The sequence below is a fragment of the Apus apus genome, chromosome 1 (genome assembly GCF_020740795.1).
Source record: "Apus apus isolate bApuApu2 chromosome 1, bApuApu2.pri.cur, whole genome shotgun sequence".
In the NCBI taxonomy this organism is placed as follows: Eukaryota; Metazoa; Chordata; class Aves; order Apodiformes; family Apodidae; genus Apus; species Apus apus.
The window spans coordinates 109,486,041-109,510,551 of NC_067282.1; the positions used below are offsets into that span (position 1 = coordinate 109,486,041).

Sequence of the window (24,511 nt, forward strand, 5' to 3'; positions counted from 1 at the left end):
AACAGAGGATATTAGCCCACATTGGTCTCAATCTGCGATTTGCAATCAGCACAACTGATGTGCATAATCCACCCCTGTCTCCCCATTCTGCTAAAGAACCCAATTTTGGCTAGAAGACATTCAACTGAGCATGCAAATTTAAATTCAGCATTCAAAAAGTTACTTGAGCTCACATTGTATCTTCCAGCTCTAACGTTCCCATAACGAATCCCTTCCTTTCCAGACACATTTCCACTTCAGGACAAATATAAAATGGGGGGGAAAGAAGCAGAGGCTGAGATTTTCACCAAAACACTCTGTGGAGCACAAACACTGGCACCGAGTGGAGAGGCTGGGGTCACATCCAGGTTAGCCTTGACCTTGTCACTTACCCAAGAAAAGTGCAGTGCCGAGCACAACGGTGCTGCTCACAAAGACGCCGAGGGCAATCCGTGTGGCTTTGCTGGCTCCTCTCCTGGCCTCGGGTGCTGTCTCTCCTTCCATCGGGATGGCTTGGGATGTGCTGGCTCTCATAGAAGTCTGGTTTTCCTCCACTGCTGTGGTATCAGTATTTCAACAAACTGCACCCATGAGCTCTCCTCCTCCTCCTCCTCCTCTCTCCTACTTACAACTCCAGGTTTCTGTTGTGAACCATTTCCTAGGGACTTCCTGCTCTCTCTCTCTCAAAGGAAAATCACAAGTAAAACAGAAGCTGTCTCCTACGTTTTCCTCTGACCAGGAGGAGGAAAGGCATGCAGTGACCAGGGTATGTACAGTCCTTGCTGCCTGTAGAGCCTCTCGTAGCCAATTGCTCAGCCGTCCCCCTTATCTGGGGTTCCGAACACGAGGATTTCACAACGTTGCGGAACAGATGTTTTAGCTATTCAAACATATAGCTGTAAACCCTTTACAATCAAAGCAGGATTGCTGACAACTTTTACAAACATGAGAATGACAGAAGGTTTTCTGTTTTCCCCTTGTGTTTATTTAAAAGGACTAATTATCTGCTGACTAAAGTTTCCTTCTCTTAAACCGTTCCCGCTGCATCATTTAGCTTCAGCAGAAGCGATACCCACTCAGCAGACAAATCCTTTTTTAAAGCTTCCTAAGAGCTCTCAGAATATCATGTAGCATTTTATTTTGGGACTTCGGTATGTGACAGTGTGTGCCAAAAATCACAGTCCTGCAGCACAAAACAATAATCAGCAGAACATATACAATTGTGCTGTTTTAAAAGCTAGATTTTAAAATTTATTTATTTTTTTCCAGGCAAGATATTTCAGTCCTAGCTGATGCACAATGAATCTTAGGAGACCATCCCATGCTTCCAAGTCAAGTACTACTATGAGCTTAGTGGAAAGTATCTACTGTACAAGCAGAGGGAAGAAAGGCATATGTCACAAGGTGTGTGTGATGGCAGTTACCCATTTGGAGACTGAATGGATTTTCCCTAGGAGCACCTGCACAAAATTGTCCTGAATCTCACATGGATGTAAAGGAAAAGCCCATTCCATCCACAAGAAGACTTAGAGTTTGAAGGTCCTGAAACCCTTCACTCCTCAATCCCCTCTACAGCCTGGACAAAGAGCCCTAATTTCTTATTGCTATGCCTTTTCTCCAGACAGCTCCAAAAGGACATTTTCTTTTTTGCTTGGCACAAAACAGGAAAAAAATAAATAAATAGGTTTCTTTTCACTTGCCTTCTTGACCCACATTTAACCCTCAAATTTTTACATCTATCAACTGAGGAATAAGGAGGAAATGGTGCCATCAAACCAGGAGGACCATGTACCTCTCAGTAAAAGAGTTCCCATTTGTGCATGAATGACTCCATGGGTGTGAGCAGTTCCCTGGCTATAAATAATCCCCAGCACAAGTCTTTTACCAGCACAGGTTGGATAAGGTATTTAAGTGACTTTGGTGCTATTGAGTCTTCATCTGAGAAATCAGTAGGAGTCTCCAAGGTGCTGCCAAAAGGGCAGGATGTTGACACAGAAAATGTATGGACATGCTGTGTCTCACACTCATCTCAACACTTAATCAATAATCCGAATGCTGAGTAAATTTCAGAAGAACCCTTTGACAAGCATTTGCTATAGGCTGCCTAATCATTTTCCTCCTGTGTCAGTATTGAAGCACCAACAGTACAAATGCTGAACAGCTTTTAGATTGACATATACTGTCCATCAGCTTTACATCCCCCCAACTTTAAATTATCACATCCCTACTCAAATTCCCCTATACTTACTAACTTCAAAGTTTTGCTCCCTAGAGAAGTAATAGCATGTGCTGAGTATCATGCTTTATAAGTGTTTCATTAACAGCATTTTGCTTGCAAGGTATGATCTCTTTCTAGGACAACATCAGCCCAGAAACAAGAACAGCTTCAACAGTGCAAAGCAGCAACCAGTTATTTCCAACAAGAAAACTGTGGAGGTGAAGAGGGAAAAGGGAGACAGGGAAGCAAATAAGGGAGAGGCTGGACAATTCAGCCCCTTTTCCAAAACAGCCAAAGGGAAGGTGAGGGCTATGAGAACATGAAGATATCCCAGCAAGAACCAGCAAGCTCCAACTACAGGACTCCTCTGAAGAGTCAGCCCCAAGCAGTGCATGATCCTTTGGCAAGAAAATCACAAATCAGCTGCCAGAAAATGAATGACTTCTCTAAGTTTAGGTCTGCAGGCACAGTATAAGCATCCTTCCCTCTGGTTGTAGTCAGTAACTCATCTTGGTTTCCCTACCATGTATAGAACTATGAAATTAAGCCTAAACGACAAACAGCTGCAGACAACGAGGTAGAGGTCCATTCCTGGCAATATTTGAAAAGGTGCACTGAGCAAATGCGAATCAGCTTCTGATACTACTGCTCAGTAACAGAAGTTTGTCGAATTTAATACATATTTCTGAGGAGTGTGCTAGGATTTGGTTGCCTTACTCATCACAGCTCCAGCAGCTCTTTGGCAGGTACATGATACATGGCCATGCTGGAACTGCTAATAGCACTCCTGGCTATTATAGCCCAATAAGGCACTTAACAAGGCTGTGCAAACACTCTTTTAACAGTCATAAAACACTGAACAGACAGAGGGGAAGAAAAAAAAGTAGTAATTAAATGCAACATGGTCTAAATCACTTTTCATTCACTCAGAACTGCCTCTTACCAAGATCCCACTCAAACAATGGGATGGTTCTGGCATTTGTAACAATGCCAGGGCAATACACAAACTTTTCCACCCAAACCCTTATGAAAGAGCTGGCAAACCCTCTGGAACATGCTCCAGGCTGAACCATAGCAATCCCAGATTCTAGAAAAAGTCTGTCTACATATGGAAGTGTTTCTGTATGAGAAGGCTTGTACTCTCACAAGCACCAGCACATGCCTGTTACTTTGCTGTTTCACAAGCAGTGACAATTCTCTCTTCCATCATTTATGCCAGAGTCAGGCAAGAGTGCATGATCAGAGCTAAAATCAATAGTACTACGCCAGTTTCTCCCCACATAGTTTGGTTTATGGCAGTTCCCATTTCCTGAGGTTTGATTATTCAGTAGACACACAAACCCCCACGTTTTGCCTAGTTTTCACTGGCAACAGTCAAATCCAGAGTTACAGAGGTGTCACTGAATGTCTGGAACAACAAAACTGCCCAAGGTCAGCAATGTTCAGCCTAAGCTTGTGGAAAGACCCACTGGCAATGACTTTGAGCACTGCAAAACATTTTGTCTTTCTTGCATTTAGGTAACTTCAAAAGGTATTATAACAATTACTGATACTTTTAATGCAGACAGAAACAGTTTAGCTTTAATTATAAAAACAAAAATAATGCATGTAAAACATATTAGGTTATGCCAATACATTAGTTACAAAAGACACTTCCTCAGAAGACGCTGTCCTCATGGTGCCCACTGAAGACTTTGCCCTAGTTGAGAGGCATCTGACAGCTTACCTTAGACGAATTAGTACAGTTCGACAGAAGCAGTTCACAATCAAAGCATCACACAGCTTTGATGATGCCCTACTGAGCATTTTTAGCTCATGGTAAAAGGAAGAATATAGTCACTAACATCCTGCTGGAGGCAGAGGCACCAGATACAGCTTGAATGGCTTCAGCAGAAAAGCAGAGGTGTATCTTGGCTTCATTTAGAGACAAATAGCAGGAGTCAGAGTACAGGTCGTATTCCCTTTCATACAAGTGTTCCACTATGGGGCCTTGAACTCTTTTTTCAAAATATGCAGCTGTTGTAGCCAGAATCAGCCAACTGGGCTTTATGTACAGATGACGTGCTTGAGAAAAACCCAACATGTCGCATTTGAAGACAGGTTGACCATTTGTCCTCACACCTCTGAAACTTAAAAATTATGCTCTCTTGACTACAAACCCCCAGAATTTCTGTGCTGCAGCCAACAGCAACCACACACTGGCAGAAATCGGTCCTATATTCATGTGACAGATACAGCTGGAAATAAATAACTCCATTGCTTTCCACTAGTACATCCACATCACAGAAGGTCTTAGTGCAGCTGTCAGAATGAGGGTAATTAATTAAGAGCCAAAACAGAGCCAATAGGCCTTGCAGGGCTCTGAACTCCTGGTGGCAAGCTTTTCCCCTAACTATAACTGCAACTGTGGAGAGAACACCCTGCAAAGCGGAAAACTTTGTCGTCCCAACACTTCACTCCCTAAATCAAATTTTTTTTAATTATTTTTTTTTTTAAATTCCAAGTAGGCTGAGCTGTTCTCATTTTTCCAATAAAAACTTGTCCCTGCTGTAGGAAACATTGCATTCTCTGACCAAAAGGTGTTTGTATCTAACTCAACCAGCAACTCACTATGAAAGCCAACATCTGGGATAATTAAATTAAAACCACTCAAGTTTGTAAGCTTTTTTAGAGCTGTTTTTGAAAAAGCACTTTCATGAAACAATGCATATGTTCTCTAGCAGAAAGAACTGCTGCTTTAGGTTTTCCAGCAATTTTTCTTCAAGATGCAGATGAAATTATAGCTAAACAAACCCCTACTTCTACTAAAGGTCACATTCACACTCTCACAAGAGTGTGTTTGCATACTGCCATCCTATGTGCATAGTCTTCATCTGTCACCCCACTGTATAGTTTAAACCTGGAGTCCATGTCCAGTGTACTTGCTGACATGGACTGCAGAAAAGCCTGTTATTTGGGAATTAAGAGATATATAAAATACTCTGTAGTAATCCAGAGCTTTTTTTTTTTTTTTTCATGAGCCAACTGTGAACAGAAGCTGAAAAAGCACTGAAAAAGACACTGCTGGGAAATGTGAGATTTCCAACAGCCACAGCATATGTGCAGGGGTGTAGACAGGACACATCTATCTCTTATTTCTTTAAAATATTGCATCAAAGCTTTACTAACCTATTTTCCTCTGTCCAAATGTTAATTAACAGCTGTTAAAGACTACTCATATGAACAGCAGAACCAAGAAACTTGGGTTTCCAATGAGTTTGTCTCATCGATGAATTTTTGGGTGTGTAGTAAGACATACATTCATCAACATTTAAAATAAAAATGAGCAGAGCCATCAGATCCATTTGGTGCTGCTCTCAGCATCTACCAAGGAGATCTCCCTGCTGTGCCCTCCACTCAGAGAAGCATGACTACCTCTGCAATGGCTCCTGCCTACTCTCACACTTGGATCTCCAAAAGTATTAGGGCAGCACCACAAATCTATCTTCAGAAGCATCAGAGCTTAGACACGGTTGAAGCCATGCACAGAGCAATTGCTCCACAAAGCCAGGAAACTGGGGGCGCCCTGACACTGTCAGAGGGTATCTGCTCACTTGTTTCTGCTGATCTTTATAGAAAACTTGAAAAAGTGGACCAAAAAACTCCTCCACAAGCTTTACTATCCAAGGCAGTAGAGCTCAACAGTCCCATAAGGTACCACCTCTGGTGAAATGAGGGCTGTTTGGTCACATCCCTCTGCATGATGGATTCTCTTGTGCCTATCAAGAGCTATACTCGCACTGACGTCTTTCTAGCAGAAACAAGAGACCTTTCCACCCAGTGAAAAACTTGTCAGAACTTAATACCTTTGAGCCCAAAACCCCTCTGTCAAATTTGGTTGAAGTTGGCTGACAAGGTCCATGGTTACTAAGCAAGACTTGGCAGGAGAAAGGGGAAACTGAGCTCAGGAAAGCACAGCCGGATAACCTCTGTTTTCAGGGAACAGGCTGGCTTTAAAAAAAAAAACAGCCCTGCTCCCCTCCAGGGAGGGTGCCCTCCTGGACCTGTTTTTGGTGAACAGGGAAGATCTTGTAGGGGAAGATGGAGGCCGTCTAGGGCCTCATCATCATGAGATGATTTTTTGATCCTTGGAGAAGCAAGGAGAGGGGTTAGTAAAACTGCCATCTTAGACTTCCGGAGGGCAAATTGACCTGCTCAGAAGAGCGATTGACAAAGTCTCTTGGGAGGCTGCCTTGAAGGATAAGGGAGTCCAGGAAGGCTGGACATACTTCAAGAAAGAAGTTTTAAAGGCACAGGAGCTGTCCATGTGTGCTGAAAAAACAGTAAGGGAGACCAGCCTGGCTAAATAGGGACCTTTGGCTGGACCTCAGGAACAAAAGGAGTGTTTTTGACCTTTGGAAGTGGGGACAGGTCACTCATGAAGTCTATAAAGATGAAGTGAACCTATGCAGGGTGAAAATTAGGAGAGCCAAAGCACAGCTAGAGCTCAAACTAGCTACAGCTGTTAGGGATAATAAAAAATGTTTCTATAAGTTCATTAACAGCAAAAGGAGGATTAGGGAAAATCTCTATCCTTTACTGGATGCAAAGGGAATCTTAGTAACACAGGATGAGGAAAAGGCTGAGGTGCTCAACACCTGTTTGCCTCAGTCTTCAGCAGTGGAACTAGCTGCTCCATGGATGTACAGCCACATGAGCTAGGAGACAGGGAGGGGATGCAGAATGAGGTCATCACAATGAAAGAGGAAGTGGTCAGAGACCTGACACTCCACTTAGACACACACAAGTCTATGGGACCAGATGGGCTACATCCAAGGGTGCTGAAAGAGTTGGCAGATGTGATTGCCAGGCCACCTTCCATTATTTACCTCAAGTCCTGGCTAACTGGGGAGGTCCCAATGGACTGGAGGGGAGCAAATGTAACACCCATCTATAAGAAAGGCAGAAAGGAGGATCCAGGAAACTACAGACCTGTCAGTCTGACCTCGGTACCAGGGAAGGTCATGGAGCAGATAATCTTGAGTGTTATTAGAAGACATATAGAGGATAACCAGGGGATCAGGCCCAGTCAGCACGGGTTTATGAAAGGCAGGTCCTGCCTGACGAACCTGATCTCCTTTTATAAACTGATGACCCTACTATTGGACCCTATGATTCTAGGGTATTGCTATAACTAGATCAGAATCATAGAATCATAGAATCATTGAATCATTAAGGTTGGAGAAGAACTCTAAGGTCATGAAGTCCAAACATTAACGCAACAGCACCATGCCAACTAAAAAATGTCCTGAGGTGCCACGTCTACACATTTGTTTTAACACTTCCATGGATGGTCCACCACTTCTCTGGGCAGCCTGTTCCAATGTTTGACCACTCCTTCAGCCATGAAATTTTCCCCAATATCCCATCTAATTCTCTCTTGGCACAACTTGGGGCTATTTCTTCTCATCCTATCACCAATGACTTGGGAGAAGTAATGCCCACAGGCATTTTACTCAAGTGGATTATTTTTTTCTCCCTCATCCCAAAATGAGGTTACAATTGACTTTAAACACAATTAAAAGCTAGAAAAATCCCACATTAAATAAGTTGTGACTACATCACCCCATGACAACATAAGACTTTGTGTCTCTCGTTCAGCAGAGCTATTTCCAGGTATCATCTGTTCTTGTTCCAGTCTCACTGGGACGCCAGTGATTACGTCCATGTCTGACAATAACATACAGCAGCCCCTGAGGAGGGCTTAAATGCACTTGGTGATCAAGTTCTTGGGAAAGTGGAGGCCAGAATCACTTTAGATTGAAACCACAGCATGAGGCCCCACAGGACAGAATCAGCAAGTCCTCAAGAATCAAAGAGTTAGGCATTAAATATAATTATCTTTATGACCCACATTGCTATGTCTCTGACAGCCCTTCCCTGAAGTTTCCAACATCTCTATTTAAAAGAAGGCTCTGTGTGTTTAGGCTGTGTTTCCTATTGACACATGGCTATAAACCACACACAGATTTGTCACTGCCTTACATTTTTATGGATTTATACCCAAACCTCACTAAAAACAGAACAAAACTTTGAGTAAAACTTGTGCATACATGCACGGAGTATCTGCTGCGTTCGTTTATATTTCCTCAAAGTCAGTGCTTCGGATTTTCACTAAATTTGAAATGATGAGTGTACTAGCTTCAAGCTTATTGCTATGCTTGGGAAGAGGATTTATGCAGGACCAAAGAAAAACAGTGATTTTATTCTTCTGTGACTTATCTGCAGACAATGGAGCAGGGAAGTAGGTGTTCTGGATTACTTGGTTTCAGTTTCTAGTATCATAAAAAATTTGCATGAGGAGGGCACAAATCTGAAAGGGGCTTAAGCAAAAATGCCAAACATTATTTCTGTTCTGAGCAGAATAATTTAGGAAAAACACTCATACCTCTGTTTGAAAGAGGAAAAAACAGAATAGGAACTTAGCAGTAACATTAAAAAAAAAAAGTTAAAAAGCATTACATTAACAATAATGTTGAATTAGCATTAGAAAGGTTGGTTCAAGCTTGTAAGGGGATCCAAAGATGGTACAGTGCTAAAGTCATCTAGATCTTTGCCACCTTAGCCATCACAGGCCAAAAGTATCAATGGAATAATGAAAATCTGAAGGGAAGCTCTGACAAACAAAGGTGTGAATCTGCAGCTGCTGAGAGGCTGCAGGATGAAACAGGCAGTGACAATATGTGGTCACTGAGTTTATCTGTCCCTGAAGAAAAAAATGAAAGACAGAATAGGCATCAGAATGAGGATTTCTGCACTGAGCTTTGTGTCAAATGCACCCAAACTACTTGATACCAAAAGCTGGATCACTGTGCAGTAATGATCCTGACACACTGTTGGTAGAACTCAAGAACAAACAGCTGGACTAGGGACCTAGTTCTCATTAAAGCACCTCAGTACAGCTCTTATTAGCTACTCTAAAAGAGCTGTGCAATGCAATTAGCAGTACTATTAGGGAAGCTAATCACGACGACAAAAATAGTCATGATAAAGAATGCTTACAGGGAAGAAAAGTCACCTTCCCTAAAACTAAACTGTTTTCTAAAGCTCATAGAAAAATCAAATTCTTCTGAAGTTCACTTAGGGTCTTCATTAGGCACTTCTCAAGCAAATGACAGAATCTTAGTCCACTTCACAGATCTTTAACAATTACACGCTATTTCTGATCACAGTTCTTTAAAATTACTGGAAACGTGATTAGCTTCTTCCTTGGTTGAACTGGTTGACTGAAATGAGAGATATATTACCCAATTTTACAACAATACTCAATAGGCATTGTAAGTATCCTGCAAGTTGGACAATCAGCAGAAATAAGTTTGGCCGGAACATACCTAGGCAAAACTCTACAGCTAGGCAATAAATTTCTGAATATAAACTAGGAGTATCATGGCTTTTGAAGCAGCAATTAGATAAAGTAAGATCCTGTACAGGCATATTCCACCTCTCCAATCCAGAGAGAAAGCACTCACACCCAGACTACATCTCCATTAAGACATACAAGAGAATTTCCTACTGGCTTCCCAAGTGTGACTTGAATCCCCATCTGGGCACAACCCACACCCACATTCAGGGTGGCCATGGACAGAAGAACACAAGACAATGTTGAGAGCTGCAGTGTGTTAGGGACAGCAAAGATCAGGATCCTGGGCTGTGCTGTAGCCAGCCAGGATATGGTCACATAGCCCAGATTATCAACTGTTTCAAGGGAAAGACCTCAGTTTCCTGACAGGTCTTTCTTACACCTCATAGAGCCTAAGACCTGCTCCTCCTGCACAGGCACTTCCAAACTTTATCTGGTACCAAATCTTACTCTAGAAAAGTAGTCTGAGAAAATAAAGTGCCACCTTCCAGCTTTCCAGCAGGCTGCTGACCTTTGCTGGAGTTAATTCATTCTCTTTGCAGTCACTACTCAGGTCTTTCAGAGCACCCGAACACGTTATCAAGAATGATGCCAAAACAGCTCGTTTCATTCTGGGTCAAACAGATAAACTCAGGGTCCCATCCAAGCTTCATACTGTGATGCTGTGACTGTATTTTCTTAGGGCATTACAGCCTTTGCCTTCACATTGGGAAAACAGGCTCTTAAGAGGAATCAGGTATTTTCAACTTTATTTCATAAAATCATTTATGGCTTGCTGTCTTTATTTTAACCATCTATTTTTCTTCACTTTATCTGGGGATTATAGCAACTATAAAGCCTTATTATAAGTTACATAAATACTGAATGAAACACATGCACTGTTACATGAATCTGGAAGCACTAACAAACATTTCACAGTATTAAAATGTACTTTGATTGGCATGACATGTAATGTATTTTATTGTCTGAAGATGTATTTGAGCATAGTTTGTTCACAACTGAATGCTCAAAAAAGGCCAAACTTCTGCCACTCACAAAAAAGCTTATCACTCACTGCCACCAGGCAGCCAAGCAAGTCCCAAGAAGCCAGGTCACAAGCACGATCCAGACCTAGCCTGTGTTTGTCTGCTCTCCTGAGTGACATGCATCCAGAAGGGAGAAGCGCTTCAGCTAGATGAAGGAAATAACTTTGGAGTGCTTCGCTGTGGCCCACACAGCTTCTTTCCAGCTGTAGTTCACTGAGCAACTGCTTACCTTTGCAATAACATAGAATACTACTCTGTCTCATATGGATCTAAAACCACATTACTGATCTTGCCTATAGTAAAAATAAAATTAAATAATAGGTCTTGCATTTCTTTCTTTGAAGAACCCAGCAAAATAGATCCAACAGCCAGGAAGCTTAATGCTGCATGAAATGGGTGCTGACCATGTATTTTTTACAATAAACCCCTTGTGGAAAAAAAACCCCACAAAACAACAAAAACAAACGTTAAAACTCAAGTGCTCTGGTAATCATAATTTTTAACCTAACCTCAGAAAAGAGAACAAATTCAGCCCATTTACCTGAAACAAAATGGGAGACTAAAATTGCTAAAATAAACAAAACTTTATTTAAAAGTTTTGAAGGCATGCATGGCAAAAGGTAACTGAAAAACAACACACTCTACAAAAGCTACATGCAGGGTATCAACACAGAAAAAGCTCTCAATTTCCATTAGATCAAAGTGACATGTGGTTTCTGCTGGGTCACCTTTTACCTGCTCCCAAAAATTCAAACAATTTGAAGCTTCTGGATGACTGAAATCCTATTACCATAGAGTATCTCAAGGTGGAAGGGACCCATAAATGATTCAGTAGATGGGATCAAAGAAAAAATAACAAGAAAACAAACAAGGGGTAACTCCCTTAACAATTCCTCCCCTGTAACTCTAAAGCAGGATTAAACTACGATGCTGCAACAGCTTTTACTTTGAACGTTTCTCCCTTATCCTGCAGCTTCCTCTGACCTGCTCTCCCCCATCACCAGTTCCCATGCCTGCACACCCCTCAGGTCTGCCAGCACAACAGCTTGTCTGGCAACACAATGAACCAGATAGGTCTGTTTTAAACTGATGTTTCATCCATTCTTTCCAGCAGTGTAGCTGATGTGACATGAGCTCCCCATCTTTTCATGAATCTGCTTGTTTTTAACCTAATTGGTTTGCCACATGGCCAGAGGAGAGCTAGCTGCAACTGTCACAGCAGAGGAACTAATACAAGGTGAGAATTAAGAGGTGGGAGTGTAGAGAAAATGGCTGTGACATGGCATAGCTACCAGATGAAATGCCTTCACAGCAACCCCTTCATGCAAGCTGCTAGTGTTGAAGGAACTCGGTTGAATAGATTTTAGAGAACACTCCAGTCAGTCAAGGAAGTCTGAAATATTTTTGAACTTTGAGAAGTTATGGCTAATTAAATTTTCATACATCTCTGTATATTCATGTGCGTTTGCAGCACATCTAGAAATAGAAGTTCGAAGAGAGAAAGAACAAGGGGGACTGCACCTTCTGGTCCCAGCAAACCTACTAGGTTCGTCCTGTGAGGAGGCTCTTACAATAGTTCTAGCGTGACCCATAGACTAGAGATACATGCTACATCAGAAAGGCTTTGGCAGCGGTTCAACTCTTTTGGTTGTTCTCTTGAGCTAGTTCTAACGTTATTATGGACAAATCTTCCAAAAGTTTTCAATATTTTCATGCATCCAGGCTACTCAGTCAGAAAGTAAAAAATGGTTAAGACTCAATTTGAATGAGGCTGTCTTTCTCTGCTTACCTTTGAGAGCACTAAATTCCTCTAGTCTTGTTCATTGACTTCCCAAGTCACTCACATTTAAAGTATCGTATTGTTCTATTTTCTTTTATGTTGAAGATGTTCCAGGAAGGCATTCCTGCAGCCTGCACATCAATCTCCAGAAGCATCCAGTGTTGGCTATCTCATCCATCCCCTATCAGCAGGGAACCCACACACAGTCTGTGGGCTACAGATCTGCCTTATGGTGAGAACAGTAGCCTACCCACAGCCACAAGTCTCATTTGTGTCCCTCTCCCTGTCCTACAGCTCTGTCTCCCATTTCCCCTCTGTAATTCACCTGGCACTCCTGGAAGGGAGGCTTCTGGGTGAGCACTGCCCCTTGTGTTTGAGTTGGCCCAATATGTCCAGTGCTTTAGTCTTACTGTCCAGATGCAAAGAGCACCCACAGTAAGCCTACCACTCTATGCAGCAAAGGGTTTTTGAGAGAAAAAGGGCCCAACTGCATGCACACAGGCTGGGGATGCACACAAGCACAGTGATGTTCTACATGTTGATGTCTTTGGATTGTAGTCAGAGGCCAGTTCTCTATGTCTCACACACAGTCGGGGCTCCACACAGGATGTAAGGCACCTCTACATTAAGGCAAGCTAATTTTTGTCAGAACTGGTATAGATCATGAAGGGAAGTTCTGGAATGTGACACTGCCATTTCATGTTTTCCACTATTGTACACACAAGTGACAGCCTGGACTGTCTTGATTCAACGTGATAGGGTAAGCAAGTGGTTTGCTATCTGTAAGTGGACTGCAGTCCACCAGCTGCTGGCCCCACCTGCTGTACATTAAGGTTTTGGGCTAGCTTGGGTCAGCCTTTTGCTTTTGACATCCCTTAAGCAGCTCCTAGCTTGCACCCCATATGTTGTCTGGGACAACGAAAAATATGCAGTGAAGACACAGCATGCCACCAATGTTTGAAGATTATAAGGTGCCCAGGAGATGTGGTTGTCTTCCCTGAGCTCACTTTGTACCTGGACACTCAACATGAAACACACTAAGTATAGCAAGTGTGCCCAAAGCTCAAGGCTAGTGAGTCAACAGCCATTGCTGTTGCTGGAGGCAACAGTATCTGCTTGATGCAGCTCCTGAACAGCAGAGCACATGCACGTTATCTGCATGACTACAAGATACCCACACTCCATGTTGTCATGTAACTTACTGTGTTCATGTATCAGCATGTAGAGGCCAGAGAGATTGTATTTGCTTTCCTTAGCACTTTCTAGTATCTGCTGCAGTCTTAGGCATGTTCATATAGCCTTCTTTATTTCATATAGCCAGAGGTGTGGCATTGATCCCAACCACCACAGAGGTAAAGGTACACAGGGCTTCATTAAGCAGAAGGTCAAAATCTCAAATAAGTAGAATTGAAGTGCATCTCAACTGTAACTTCTTAAGGCACATGGCTGTCTCAAAACCAACTCTAGAAATTGTGAGCAGATATCTTCTCCTCACCTAGTATTTAACTGTTATATATATAGTAATAATTTTATAATGGTAGTAGAAACTTTTTTACTACGTGTCACAGGTAAAAAAAAATTTAAAAGGATGCTAATCTTTTTAAAAATAGAAGTCAGTGCATCTTCCTTTACTCTTGTCAGTCTTCACTGAGCTTTTAAACAGTGAACTGTCAGAAACATGATGCCTGAAAAAACACCAAGGTATCACAGGAGATGCCAATCACTAGGAAGTAATTTCCCAGGATGTCCCAGTGTGAAGCTTAAGAGAATTTGGACAAGGTACAGAATAAATATAATAATTTTTAGAAGCAAACCCATCAGTTTTTGTAATTAACAAGCAAATCCATCAGTTTTGTAATTAACTAAAGAAAAGTTAAAGAGGGAAGTGTTAGATAACGTTAGCAGCTATTTGTAGATACAAAGACTACTCATACTAAGATGTTACCATTCTACATCAATAAAATACTTTCGTATTTGGGTCTTTCAAAGTAAATCATACTAATAGTGCTGCACAGGCAACACGGCACGCTATGTTGTGCACTCATCACTGAGGTCAATAAAACTTATTACCATCTCAAGTAAGATATAATGAAAGTTATAATTAAGGCACTTTGAAGTCAGGCGAAAAACCCTATAATGGCTGGAGCAATGCTGTTCTATTTTGTTTTCTTACACTTGCTGGTTCTGATTCATTTCCCAATTACAAGAGCTGAAGACAGCAGAGATGACACTGGTATGTTTCTGCCTTCCACACTTCCACGCTCACAATAACAACCCATGACAGTTAAATCCAGTTCCATCTCCTTTGGCTTTCCTGAGTATCTGTCTATGCTAGTGTTTCCTTTTGGCTACCATTTCATTTCCAGGAGTTACTTTCTTTTCCTCCTAAAATATTTAGGTGCCATCTTGTAATCATTACTCAGTAAAGAAAACCCAGACATGTCCAGTCTCTCTTCCTTTTACCTTGTATCTACAGAAGACAAGCAAAGCAGTGTGATTGGCACTTTTTTGGTACGTCTCAATGTGCTCCCCAAATCCCCAGCATACTTGTGCTGTCCTGTTTCTGGTTCCTCCTCCTGGTTCATTCCCCCAGTTCCTTCCTATCTGAACTGCTCTTGCTCCTGCATCCTTCTTCTTCCCTTGAAACTGCACAGGAGTACTTGTCATCGTATTTCCAACTATGAAGTGCATTTCACCCTCTTCTTTCCTTCCTTCCTTTCTACTTCTGAAGCTCAAGTTCACCAAAATGTAAGACTACTGTATGAACTTAATCATTTCTCGCATCCTTCCACCATTCTCATTCCATGTTTTTAATGCCTCACTTCTTAAAGCATCACACATTTTGAAAAGGCACTAATATGTTGCTCAGTGTTATTATTAATCATTCCTGCACTCACTTTCTCTGCTAGTTCTCTCACTTGTTCCCTCAGCATCTCCTGTAATGATTCCAACTACTCCTTTTTCCTGCAGGCAAGGTTTGTCAACTTCTTCCTCTTACCCTCAGGCAACACCATCTGCAGTGTCCTAATCCTAAATAAAAATAAGAAATTGAGTACTCTTCTCCTTCTCACTTGTCCCCTTCCTTCATTCCTTCCAGCATACTGTCAACACCTCAGACTCCTAACAGCAAAAAAAAAAAAAGCAAGCCATACCTATCTGCCCTGTCATGCATGTAGGCTCTTAACAATTGCTTTTTATTCTACCCTCAAAGTCTGTACATGAGACTTTCCTTTTCCTCAAAAAAATTAAGCCTTCCCCCTTCTTTTTCCCCAACCACCAAGCCATTTGCTGTCATCGTACTTAGGACAGATCTAAATACTTCTCCTTTCCAGTTAGCTGGAATATATGTAAATCTCTTTAAAATCTCTTTCAGAAGTCACATTCTTCTTTCACTGTCTGACATTATTAGACTTTCTGAATCACACCCCAAGGTAACTTCTTCAAAATGCCCATCCTGTTCATGTCCTTCAGCCTCTTCCTTCAACTTCTATGCCAAAGCTTGCATCATTCCTGATGTCTCTTATTTCTCATATGACTATCTTTTCTGTATGCCATGCAATGAGTCACACTGGCACCCAAAGCCAACTTGTCACTTCAGCAGAAAAACTTACTCTTACAAACCTCCAAAGGGTTCACACTTAATCTACCCTACAGAAAAATAACTCCTTCTAGGCAAGTATAACTGAAGCCTCAAGTGATCCTCCCCATCACAAAAATCAGCGTGCTGTTCCATACTACAGAGTACCTTATCTGAGTGCACACTATAAAGAAAATAACTGAATTTAATTATCTGAGAGAGACAGAAGAGATATTCAATAAAAGGAACATTAAGTACCTTTATGTTTGTTAGGCGATAAGGAAGAGAGGTACAATGGTAAGCATCATACCCATCAGTTCTATTGTTTTAACACTGAATCCACAATGTATTTAACAATTCAAACACACAAGTAATAATAGTGTACCTTTATTGTAATATGTGCACTGCACTGATGCAGTAGATACAATGCCAGCAGTCTTCTTTTTGCACAAACTACTATCAATCAAGTTTTTAAATAATCAAATCACATTTCTAGGTGGAAGCAGCATTTAGTGCCAAGAATAATTATGAAAATCCTAATGTTAACCATATCTGGGGAACTGTTTGCATACATGGTGGAGCAATCATAGCTTTTTCCCAGTTGACCTTAAATACGGAAAACTGATCAGCTATAGCAGTTTGCATTTGAAAATTCTAACAGAGACTTGCTTTCCTTTTAAAAAAACCCTAAACTACTGCAACAAATAAATAAAGACTGACACTGTATATATATTTGCCCAGAATCAACAACTTAATATAACATTCAGTGTTTGCTGATTTGCTTTATACTGCATCTATCCCTTTAAAAAAAAAAAAAAAAACTACATTAGAAAAAAGTTTAAAGAAAAACATAATTCCTTCAACTCTCTTTACGCTGTATCAGTTGAGAAGGAACAACTTGCAAGCACTGCTGCCTCTCACCTATCAGCATCAAATTCAGGTCCCCTGGTCATTCTAGGTAGTGACTGCAGAACACCCCTGCACACCCAACATCTCTGTGGTCAGCCAGCCCTGTGCAGCGACACTGAGGCAAAGTGCCAGCCTTGGTACAGCAAGCATATTAAGTCATCTTCCAGTTCATAAGCTTCTTTGCTAAAAAAAAAAAAAAGTCATTCCACTTCTTGTGACTGATTTCTACATCTACCAGTCTCACTCAGGAACAAATATGCTGTAAGCCCTGTCCTAGTGGATGTCTGTGTGCTTAATTCCACCTACATGAGTAATCACACCAGGAATCAATGGCATTATCCATGCTTGCAAAGTTAAGGATACATGTAACTTTACAGGACATCTGCATTCATTTGCAGCTATACAATACACTGATTGCAGTCCTGAAACATAAATGAAAGGTCACTGTTAGATCATAGGCAATAACACCAAGTTATTTTTTTGGGATGTATACAACAGAGCTAAAACAACTCAGAGAAAGGCAAGACACTTCTCTCTTCTGTTTAGAGGCAGGCTCTGCTCTTTGGGAGTATTTACGGATGCACAAGCTGTATGTCATGGAAGTAATGTGCCCCATATATACTAAAGAATTAACATGAACTGTAATAATTTAACACAGTAAGACTGATGAATATTTCTATTGCCTCTCCAAACTGAAAGCATTTCAACAGCAGAACTGTACAATACAAAAATAATTGTACACCGAGTTAAGAGGAAATTTTTCCATGTTTTTCTCTGGAATACCACATAGGCTACTCAGATTTCATAAACAATTAATGGGATGCACTAAAATTCTTATTTATGTGTAATTGAAGAAAACAGATCTTAGGAGTGCTATTTTTGTTTTGTTTTCATTAACAGTACCTTGGGGGGGTAAATCAACTCAATAACACTAAGAAAATGTTGATACTAGGTGTTAAAGGCAAAAAAACCAAAATCATTATGGTTCAGGATTACAGTGTTTAGGGAAATACTGCACTTTTTATTCTATCTTGGAAATGTACAGAGATGCACAGAAGGGTTATATCCTTCCTATCTCCTTTCAAGCAGGATCTTTTAAACACTGAAAGCAAAGTTTTAGTCAGTATATAGCACATTCTTACAAAAATATAATATTTCAGACAACATGAAAAACACTTAAAGAAAAATGCTTTATCTTTCAGAACAAAACTACAATGCAACCTAACTTCCACTGATTTTTACACTGGTCATTAATTTTATTCAGCAAGAGCCCCATACAACATGGTCATTCTGTGGCAATTTGATTAGGACCTACCCTACTGAAAGGTACATACTTGCCTCTAAACATTCAATAGTGGTGCACATGAATCTAGATCACACCCACACTTCTTTGCCCTTTAAAGCAACCTTTTCTTCTTCAAGAACCTAGTGCTTCCCTTAAGGTTGAGGAGTGTATGCCCACAAGAACTTCATTACACTCCATTTCTTGCACTGTGGTGGGATTGAAAACCAGCTTTATTTTCATGCTGATAAAGTTCAAAGTGCCTCTATAACCTACTGTTAAATCCATACAAAAATCCACATCATGTGGCAGCAGCTAAAGAATTCTATGAGGTGAAAGGCGATTCTTCTGCATAAGAGATTACAGCAATGACGAATGAAACTATAGTAAATAAGCAAAATGAAAGACTTTGCCCTCTGCAGTGAATAATCTGGGGTTTCCTTATAGAAGCCTTTTTTTCTTTCTTTCTTTTTATTTTTTAGTTCTGCTCTTCTTCGCTATATGGGAGCACTGTGGTGTTCATTTTAAACAATCAAACAAAAAAACCTCTCTCCACCCTTAAAAAGCACCATAGATAAAAAATCTGGTGGAAAACAAAACAAAACCTGAAACAAACTCCATGGACCACCCTTCAGGGATGAAATGCTAAAGATGTCTTTTTTAATCAATCAGTTTGTGAAGTTCTACAAAAAATAAAAAGGATCACATTCTAAAGGTTCAGTGCATTCAGCAGCTATGTAGTTTTGCTGCTGATTCATCTTTAAGTTGACTTTCAAAAATAACACCCTAGCTCATCAAAATATACATTTTCCATTTGCTTTAAATTAAAATAACAATAAAAAACATTTAAAGAATTCACAATCAATAGCATGACTAAGTTTCAGGATCATCTACAGCATATAATTTAAAGGTTCAAGATGCCAATATGCAGCACGTGGCAGGCGTATATGCTCCATGCAGCATGTACATTTAGGATAATCTCAAATAATCTTGATGTTCAGATGTCAGTTTGTTTCTTCCAAATAGTGTAGAATACCCATCTGGAGAAAATAAGCAGTTAAGGAAAAAAAGAAAAAAAAAAAAAGCAAAGTTTGCAGTACATAGTTATAATGGAAGTAGTTCTTTTCAATTACATTTTGATTCTGAACACTTCTGGTAGCTCATAAAGATGCAGTAGGTGAAAATCATAAACGTGAAAACTCCTTGAATCCTCTTTTTGGATCAGCAGTTCAAAAAAGCATCCCATTCCCACTTCAACCCTTTGCAAATCCATGTTTTCTAATTCCTGCTGTAAATTTTCTAGCTCTTCAGCAAGATTTTTTGCATTGCAACCACTGAATAAACTACAGAAGCACTTTGGGAATCATAAAATCACAGAATGGTTAGGTTGGAAAGGATCTTAAAAGATCACCTAGTTCCAAACCTCCTGGGTATGGGCAGGGACACCTCCTACTAGACCAGGTTGCTCAAAGCCCCAAAGGTTGCTCAAAGCCCAAGCATGATCAAAATTTTGATCAGAAGTTCACAAAGTTGGGATCCCTCTTGCTCATCTTCTCAATTGTAAAGTAGCCAGCTTGACTAGGAAAGAGACATCCAGCTACCTAATATGTGAATACCTAAGGCAGACACAATCAGACACTAAATACTGGGATGTTCAGTAGCTGAACACTAGGTGTCCAGGTAACTTACAGGGCAAAGATTGACATGTCTACTGCCTCCTAATTGCCTCATCAGGGTTTCTGTTGAATGCTCACTCAACAGATGCATCTAAATTTAGCCTATGCTTTTCTTCAAAACTTCTGTGGCATTTGCTTTTCAGAAAGCAGACCTTTATGTCATCTGGACTGAGCTAGAAACAGATACAGAGCAACTGTCAGCTGTATCAGTGCTCTTTTCATGGCACTTCTTGGGGGAGATGGACTCAGCTTCAGCATGAAGAAGCTTTGGTCAAACCACAGTTCTCTGAGGTATTCCTGGAAGGAGAGACAAAAGATTCTCAAGAACTCTCTTATCATGCTGAGCACGAGAGGAGAGGTCAGAGCTACCTAACTGTGACCCCCAACTACAAGAAGGGCCTGAAGGAGGATACAGGGAACTACAGGCCTGTCAGTCTGGCCTCAGTGCAGGGGGAAGGTTATGAAGCAGATCATCCTGAATACCATTATGCCACACATGCAGGACAACCAGGTGACCAGGACCAGTCAGCACAGGTCCCGCTTGACCAACCTAATCTCCTTCTATGACAAAGTGATCCGTTTAGTAGATGAGGGAAAGGCTGTGGATGTCTTTTACCTGGACGTTAATAAAGCCTTTGACACTGTTTCCCACAGAATTCTCCTGGAAAAGCTGGCTAAAGATGGCTTAGATCGGTGTACTCTCTGCTGCGTAAAAAACTGGCTGGCTGGCCAGGCCCAGTGAGTTGTGGTGAATGGAGTTACATCCAGCTGGTGACCGGTCACAAGTGGTGTTGCCCAGGGCTCAGTGCTGGGGCCAGTTCTCTTTAACATCTTTATCAATGATCTGGACAAGGGGAGTGAGTGCACCCTCAGTAAGTTTGCAGATGACAGTAAGTTGGGTGGGAGTGTTGATCTGCCTTAGGGTAGGAAGGCTCTACAGAGGGACTTGGACAGGCTGGATGGATGGGCTGAGGCACAGTGTACGAGGTTCAACAAGGCCAAATGTCAGATTCTGCACCTGAGCCACAAAAAACCAATGCAGCACTACAGACTTGGGGAAGAGGTATAACCTTCCATTCAGATACATACTCCTATATAACCTTATATATAACTTAACCTTATATAACTTAAAGAAAAGCAGTAACCTGAACCTGAAATGCCTGTAAAATGCTATCAGAAGTCCAAGGCCAAATTAAACATTTAGAGTACTTATTTTGGGCCAATCTGAAAAGATCAAGGTGACTTCTCCTTCAACATTCCAGTGCCTACACCATTATAACAGTGTTAATTAATTATGAAAAAAAAGCTAACTAATAAAGCCTGCCCCATTTCTTTAAGCACTGTTTATTTTCAAGCTCCTTTATACCTACTTAATGGACAGTTTTAATAAATTTATTGCTAAAAATATTTCTTAACTGTTAGCTTACTAGAAACATTTACATGTATTTTTCAAAGCAATGAAGTAGCATTTCTTACTCAATAGATTTAGAAACATTTTACATACTTCCAAATAAACAATGCAATAAGCATTTTGAAGACTTTTTGAGGATGCATACTTCAAATCATGTTGCATTAAGGCCTGGCAGTTGTAAAGGCACAAATAACAAAATTCTCTGAAACTGTAAGGTACAAGGGCAAAGATCTTCTTATCTTCCTTCACTTTTTGCTTTTTGTCTTGAAAATGTTAAAATCAAACCTGAGTTTCACTGGAGCTGACAATAACGAGAAACACGAGGATCTTGTTACAGTCATTATGGAGACCAGAACAGCACACTATAGCATTAACAGGATCAAGATTCAAGACAGAAAAGGGAGACAAAATGAACACACACAACAGAAGAAAGGCTGTGGCAGAGTTTCACATGCTTAACTTATAATGAATAAGCAGATCCTCGAGCAATCTCTCCTGTCATGAGCGGGACAGCCAGAACAGGCTGCAGAAAAATTTCTGAGGAGATCACACAAAAGTGTTAAAAAACTCAAGGCAAATACAGCCAGCAGAACCACCCTACAGGAGACCAAAATGCCCCTCCAGAGCTAATGGGTTGAAGCAGAAACTTCTAGCTCCCTGTGCAACTTGCCTGTCACCCACAAAATGAAGAAAATCTGAAGGATTATTTTTAGGAATGGGATGTTGCTGAGCAGCATATATACCTCACCAGTTGGAATATTTTTTCGGTAACACTAACCAGTAATGACACTAGGAATCACTTTTTTTCCCCCCATTAACAATAGTTTGAGCTTTGTGTTCAAGAACAGATCTATCAGAGAATAAAGATCTGCATCATGCTGGTCTGTTTGAAGTTTGTTTGCATTTTTTAGTGAAAGAAAAAAAGAAAAAGAATATACAGCCTTGCAAGAACTCCCAGGCAGCATTACTCCCATTGTACAGTTTATCCTATATCACATAAACAATACACTTGGAAACACTCAAAAACATTAACAAAAATATACACTGATTTTCAAAGGTGCTGATAATTTCACCAGCTGTGAATTTATGGCACTCAAAAAATAATTATTGCTATCATCCTCAAAATAAAACTGCAGTAGTGAATTTGCTATGAAAAAAACCAGCGTTTAAATTAGAACTGCCTTCTTGCACTTGAGTTCACTACCTCCAAGCCATCTAGGCTTGCTTGATTTATTGATTCACACTCTGCACTCTTTTTCCATCTTTAAGGATACAGTTCCATGTAGGAGGGAACACACACGGTTTCTTTTGAAAACTCCACAGGACAATAAAGCCTGCTAAGCTGTTCTTCATACAGAGTCAAGGCATCGGTCAGATTGATACAGTTTCCCTGAATAAAAAAAGAAAAGACCCAGTTACAATAAAACAAACGAGCAAAACTGCAGACGAATATGTACATTCTGATATTAAAACAAGGCTGACACATACTTCAGAACCAGTTACATGCTGTTCTTAATATTTAATATTTACAAGGCAAATACTGAACAGCTTGTCTTCATTCTGCCTACAGTAAACAACAATTTGTTTCTTTTCAGGAAAGGGTAAGTATGGGGGATTATCTATCTTCTTATTAGCAGAAGCAACCATTACATTAGGATTTCCACTTAAAACAGACTACCATGTGTTGTTTGCATATAACATCTACTCAATAACCATATTCTTTATGATTGCTTAAATATATTAATAAACAGTATTACAACATCCAGATTTTCTCAATTACTACATTGCCTAGGTCTTATAATGTTAAAATGCATGTTCTATAAATTACTCAGCTTTCCAGGCACAAGATGCCAAATAAAGACCCACCAAATATGAATGTATTGTTGCTGTGGTACAGCACAGACAAGACATTCTGATATTCCCCTCAAAAGGGAGATGATGTTAATAGGCCTTGGCACATTACAGCCAGATGAATCGATCTGTGATTTTCTACCTCCACCAGTCTCACGAGGAGCCTTCAGCTCAACCTATAGACCCTGAATATCCCTGAAGATGCTGCACACTACACAGAAAAACAAGTTATATGATGATGTTGAATTCACCCTGACGACACAGCATGTGCACATCTGGTTATATCTGTGGCAGCATGAGACATCTTCAGGAGATGTGTGTCTCCATCCTTCCCTGATGGTTGGGTTTACAAGCTTATAGTATAAACGCCTTTTACCCAGATCTAGGACAGAGCCTGCTTTCTTATTCTGATTTCTAATTAGTAGAACAGCAGCATCCACTAGCATTTCTCCAGTTTCTTTCAACATAAAAATCCTCAGCTTTCCCACATCTTACCATTTCTAGTTAAAGAACAAAGAACGTTTCAAACCATAGAATAATAATAAATAAAAAAAACCACAAACCAAAAAGGGAACTTTCATGTTAATGAATACTCAGCTCCTAGTAACCTAGGACAGGAGCCAAAGGCCCACAAAATTATGGTAACAGACCCAAGGTACCAAAGTTTGCTATTTATCTTGGACCACATGAAATTTAGACTAGATAATACAAGGATATACCTTAGCCAGAAAAAGGCCTGGTTACATATATTTAAAAAAAAAAAAAGAAAGAAAAAAGGAAGAAACAATCATTTACTAATACAGCCAGCTTATTGGTATCTAGATGACTTTCTGTTCGTGACTAGACAGGCCAAAAGCCTTCCAAAGAAAGCATTTCCAAGCAGAGCACTGCTTTAGATCTTTAAAAGTGCTGAACTTTGCAAGAAAAGACATTAATTAGAAAGTCTAAGGCAAACGATTCTAGAATGCCTAAAATAGAATGACTTCTGGAAATAGATGCACACACACAGACATAATTATGTGACTTTTTTGCAAAAAAGGTACATGGCTCACCTAAGAAAAAAGAACTACATCTAATTAAAAACTATAGCTCCCTTACAGCCACAGCTTATTCAGTATTTTAAGACCTCTAACTTGAAATGAAGGTTAAGTTCTTTAGGACCTAGGGAGCACAGGATTTATTCAACACTTCCAAAATGTCTAAACTAGCTACTTTTCACATGTGTGCATTGCTCTACTAACACATTATGAAGCTTTTTAACTCCAAGAGAATGGTCTTTAAGAAAGTAGCATTTTACTGTTTAACTTTTCAGTGTTACCAGATTTTTTAAAATGGCCTTAAAACAATGAAGTGTTCACAGAAACAACTGAAAGTTAATTCACACAAAACAAGGAATTAAGTGAG

The 24,511-nt window shown here is 40.3% G+C and overlaps 3 protein-coding genes across 4 annotated transcripts in view; all 3 read right to left on the bottom strand.

The window, feature by feature from the left end:
• The window catches only part of PHEX (phosphate regulating endopeptidase X-linked), a 99,151-nt gene extending 98,668 nt beyond the window's left edge, over positions 1 to 483 (bottom strand). The window contains exon 1 of the mRNA XM_051608956.1: positions 372 to 483. Coding sequence (XP_051464916.1) covers positions 372 to 483 — 112 coding nt within the window. The remainder of the gene's footprint in view (positions 1 to 371) is intronic.
• CNKSR2 (connector enhancer of kinase suppressor of Ras 2) overlaps positions 1 to 24,511 on the bottom strand; it is a 475,055-nt gene that overhangs the window by 51,762 nt on the left and 398,782 nt on the right. The gene's annotated exons all lie outside the window — the stretch shown is intronic.
• SMS (spermine synthase) overlaps positions 16,350 to 24,511 on the bottom strand; it is a 53,773-nt gene continuing 45,611 nt past the window's right edge. For both annotated transcript variants that reach the window (XM_051608968.1, XM_051608969.1), the window contains 2 exons: positions 22,531 to 22,646; positions 16,350 to 19,209 (listed from right to left, as the gene is read on the bottom strand). In XM_051608968.1, the coding sequence (XP_051464928.1) occupies positions 19,167 to 19,209; positions 22,531 to 22,646 (159 nt within the window). In that variant the 3' untranslated portion in view covers positions 16,350 to 19,166. The remainder of the gene's footprint in view (positions 19,210 to 22,530; positions 22,647 to 24,511) is intronic.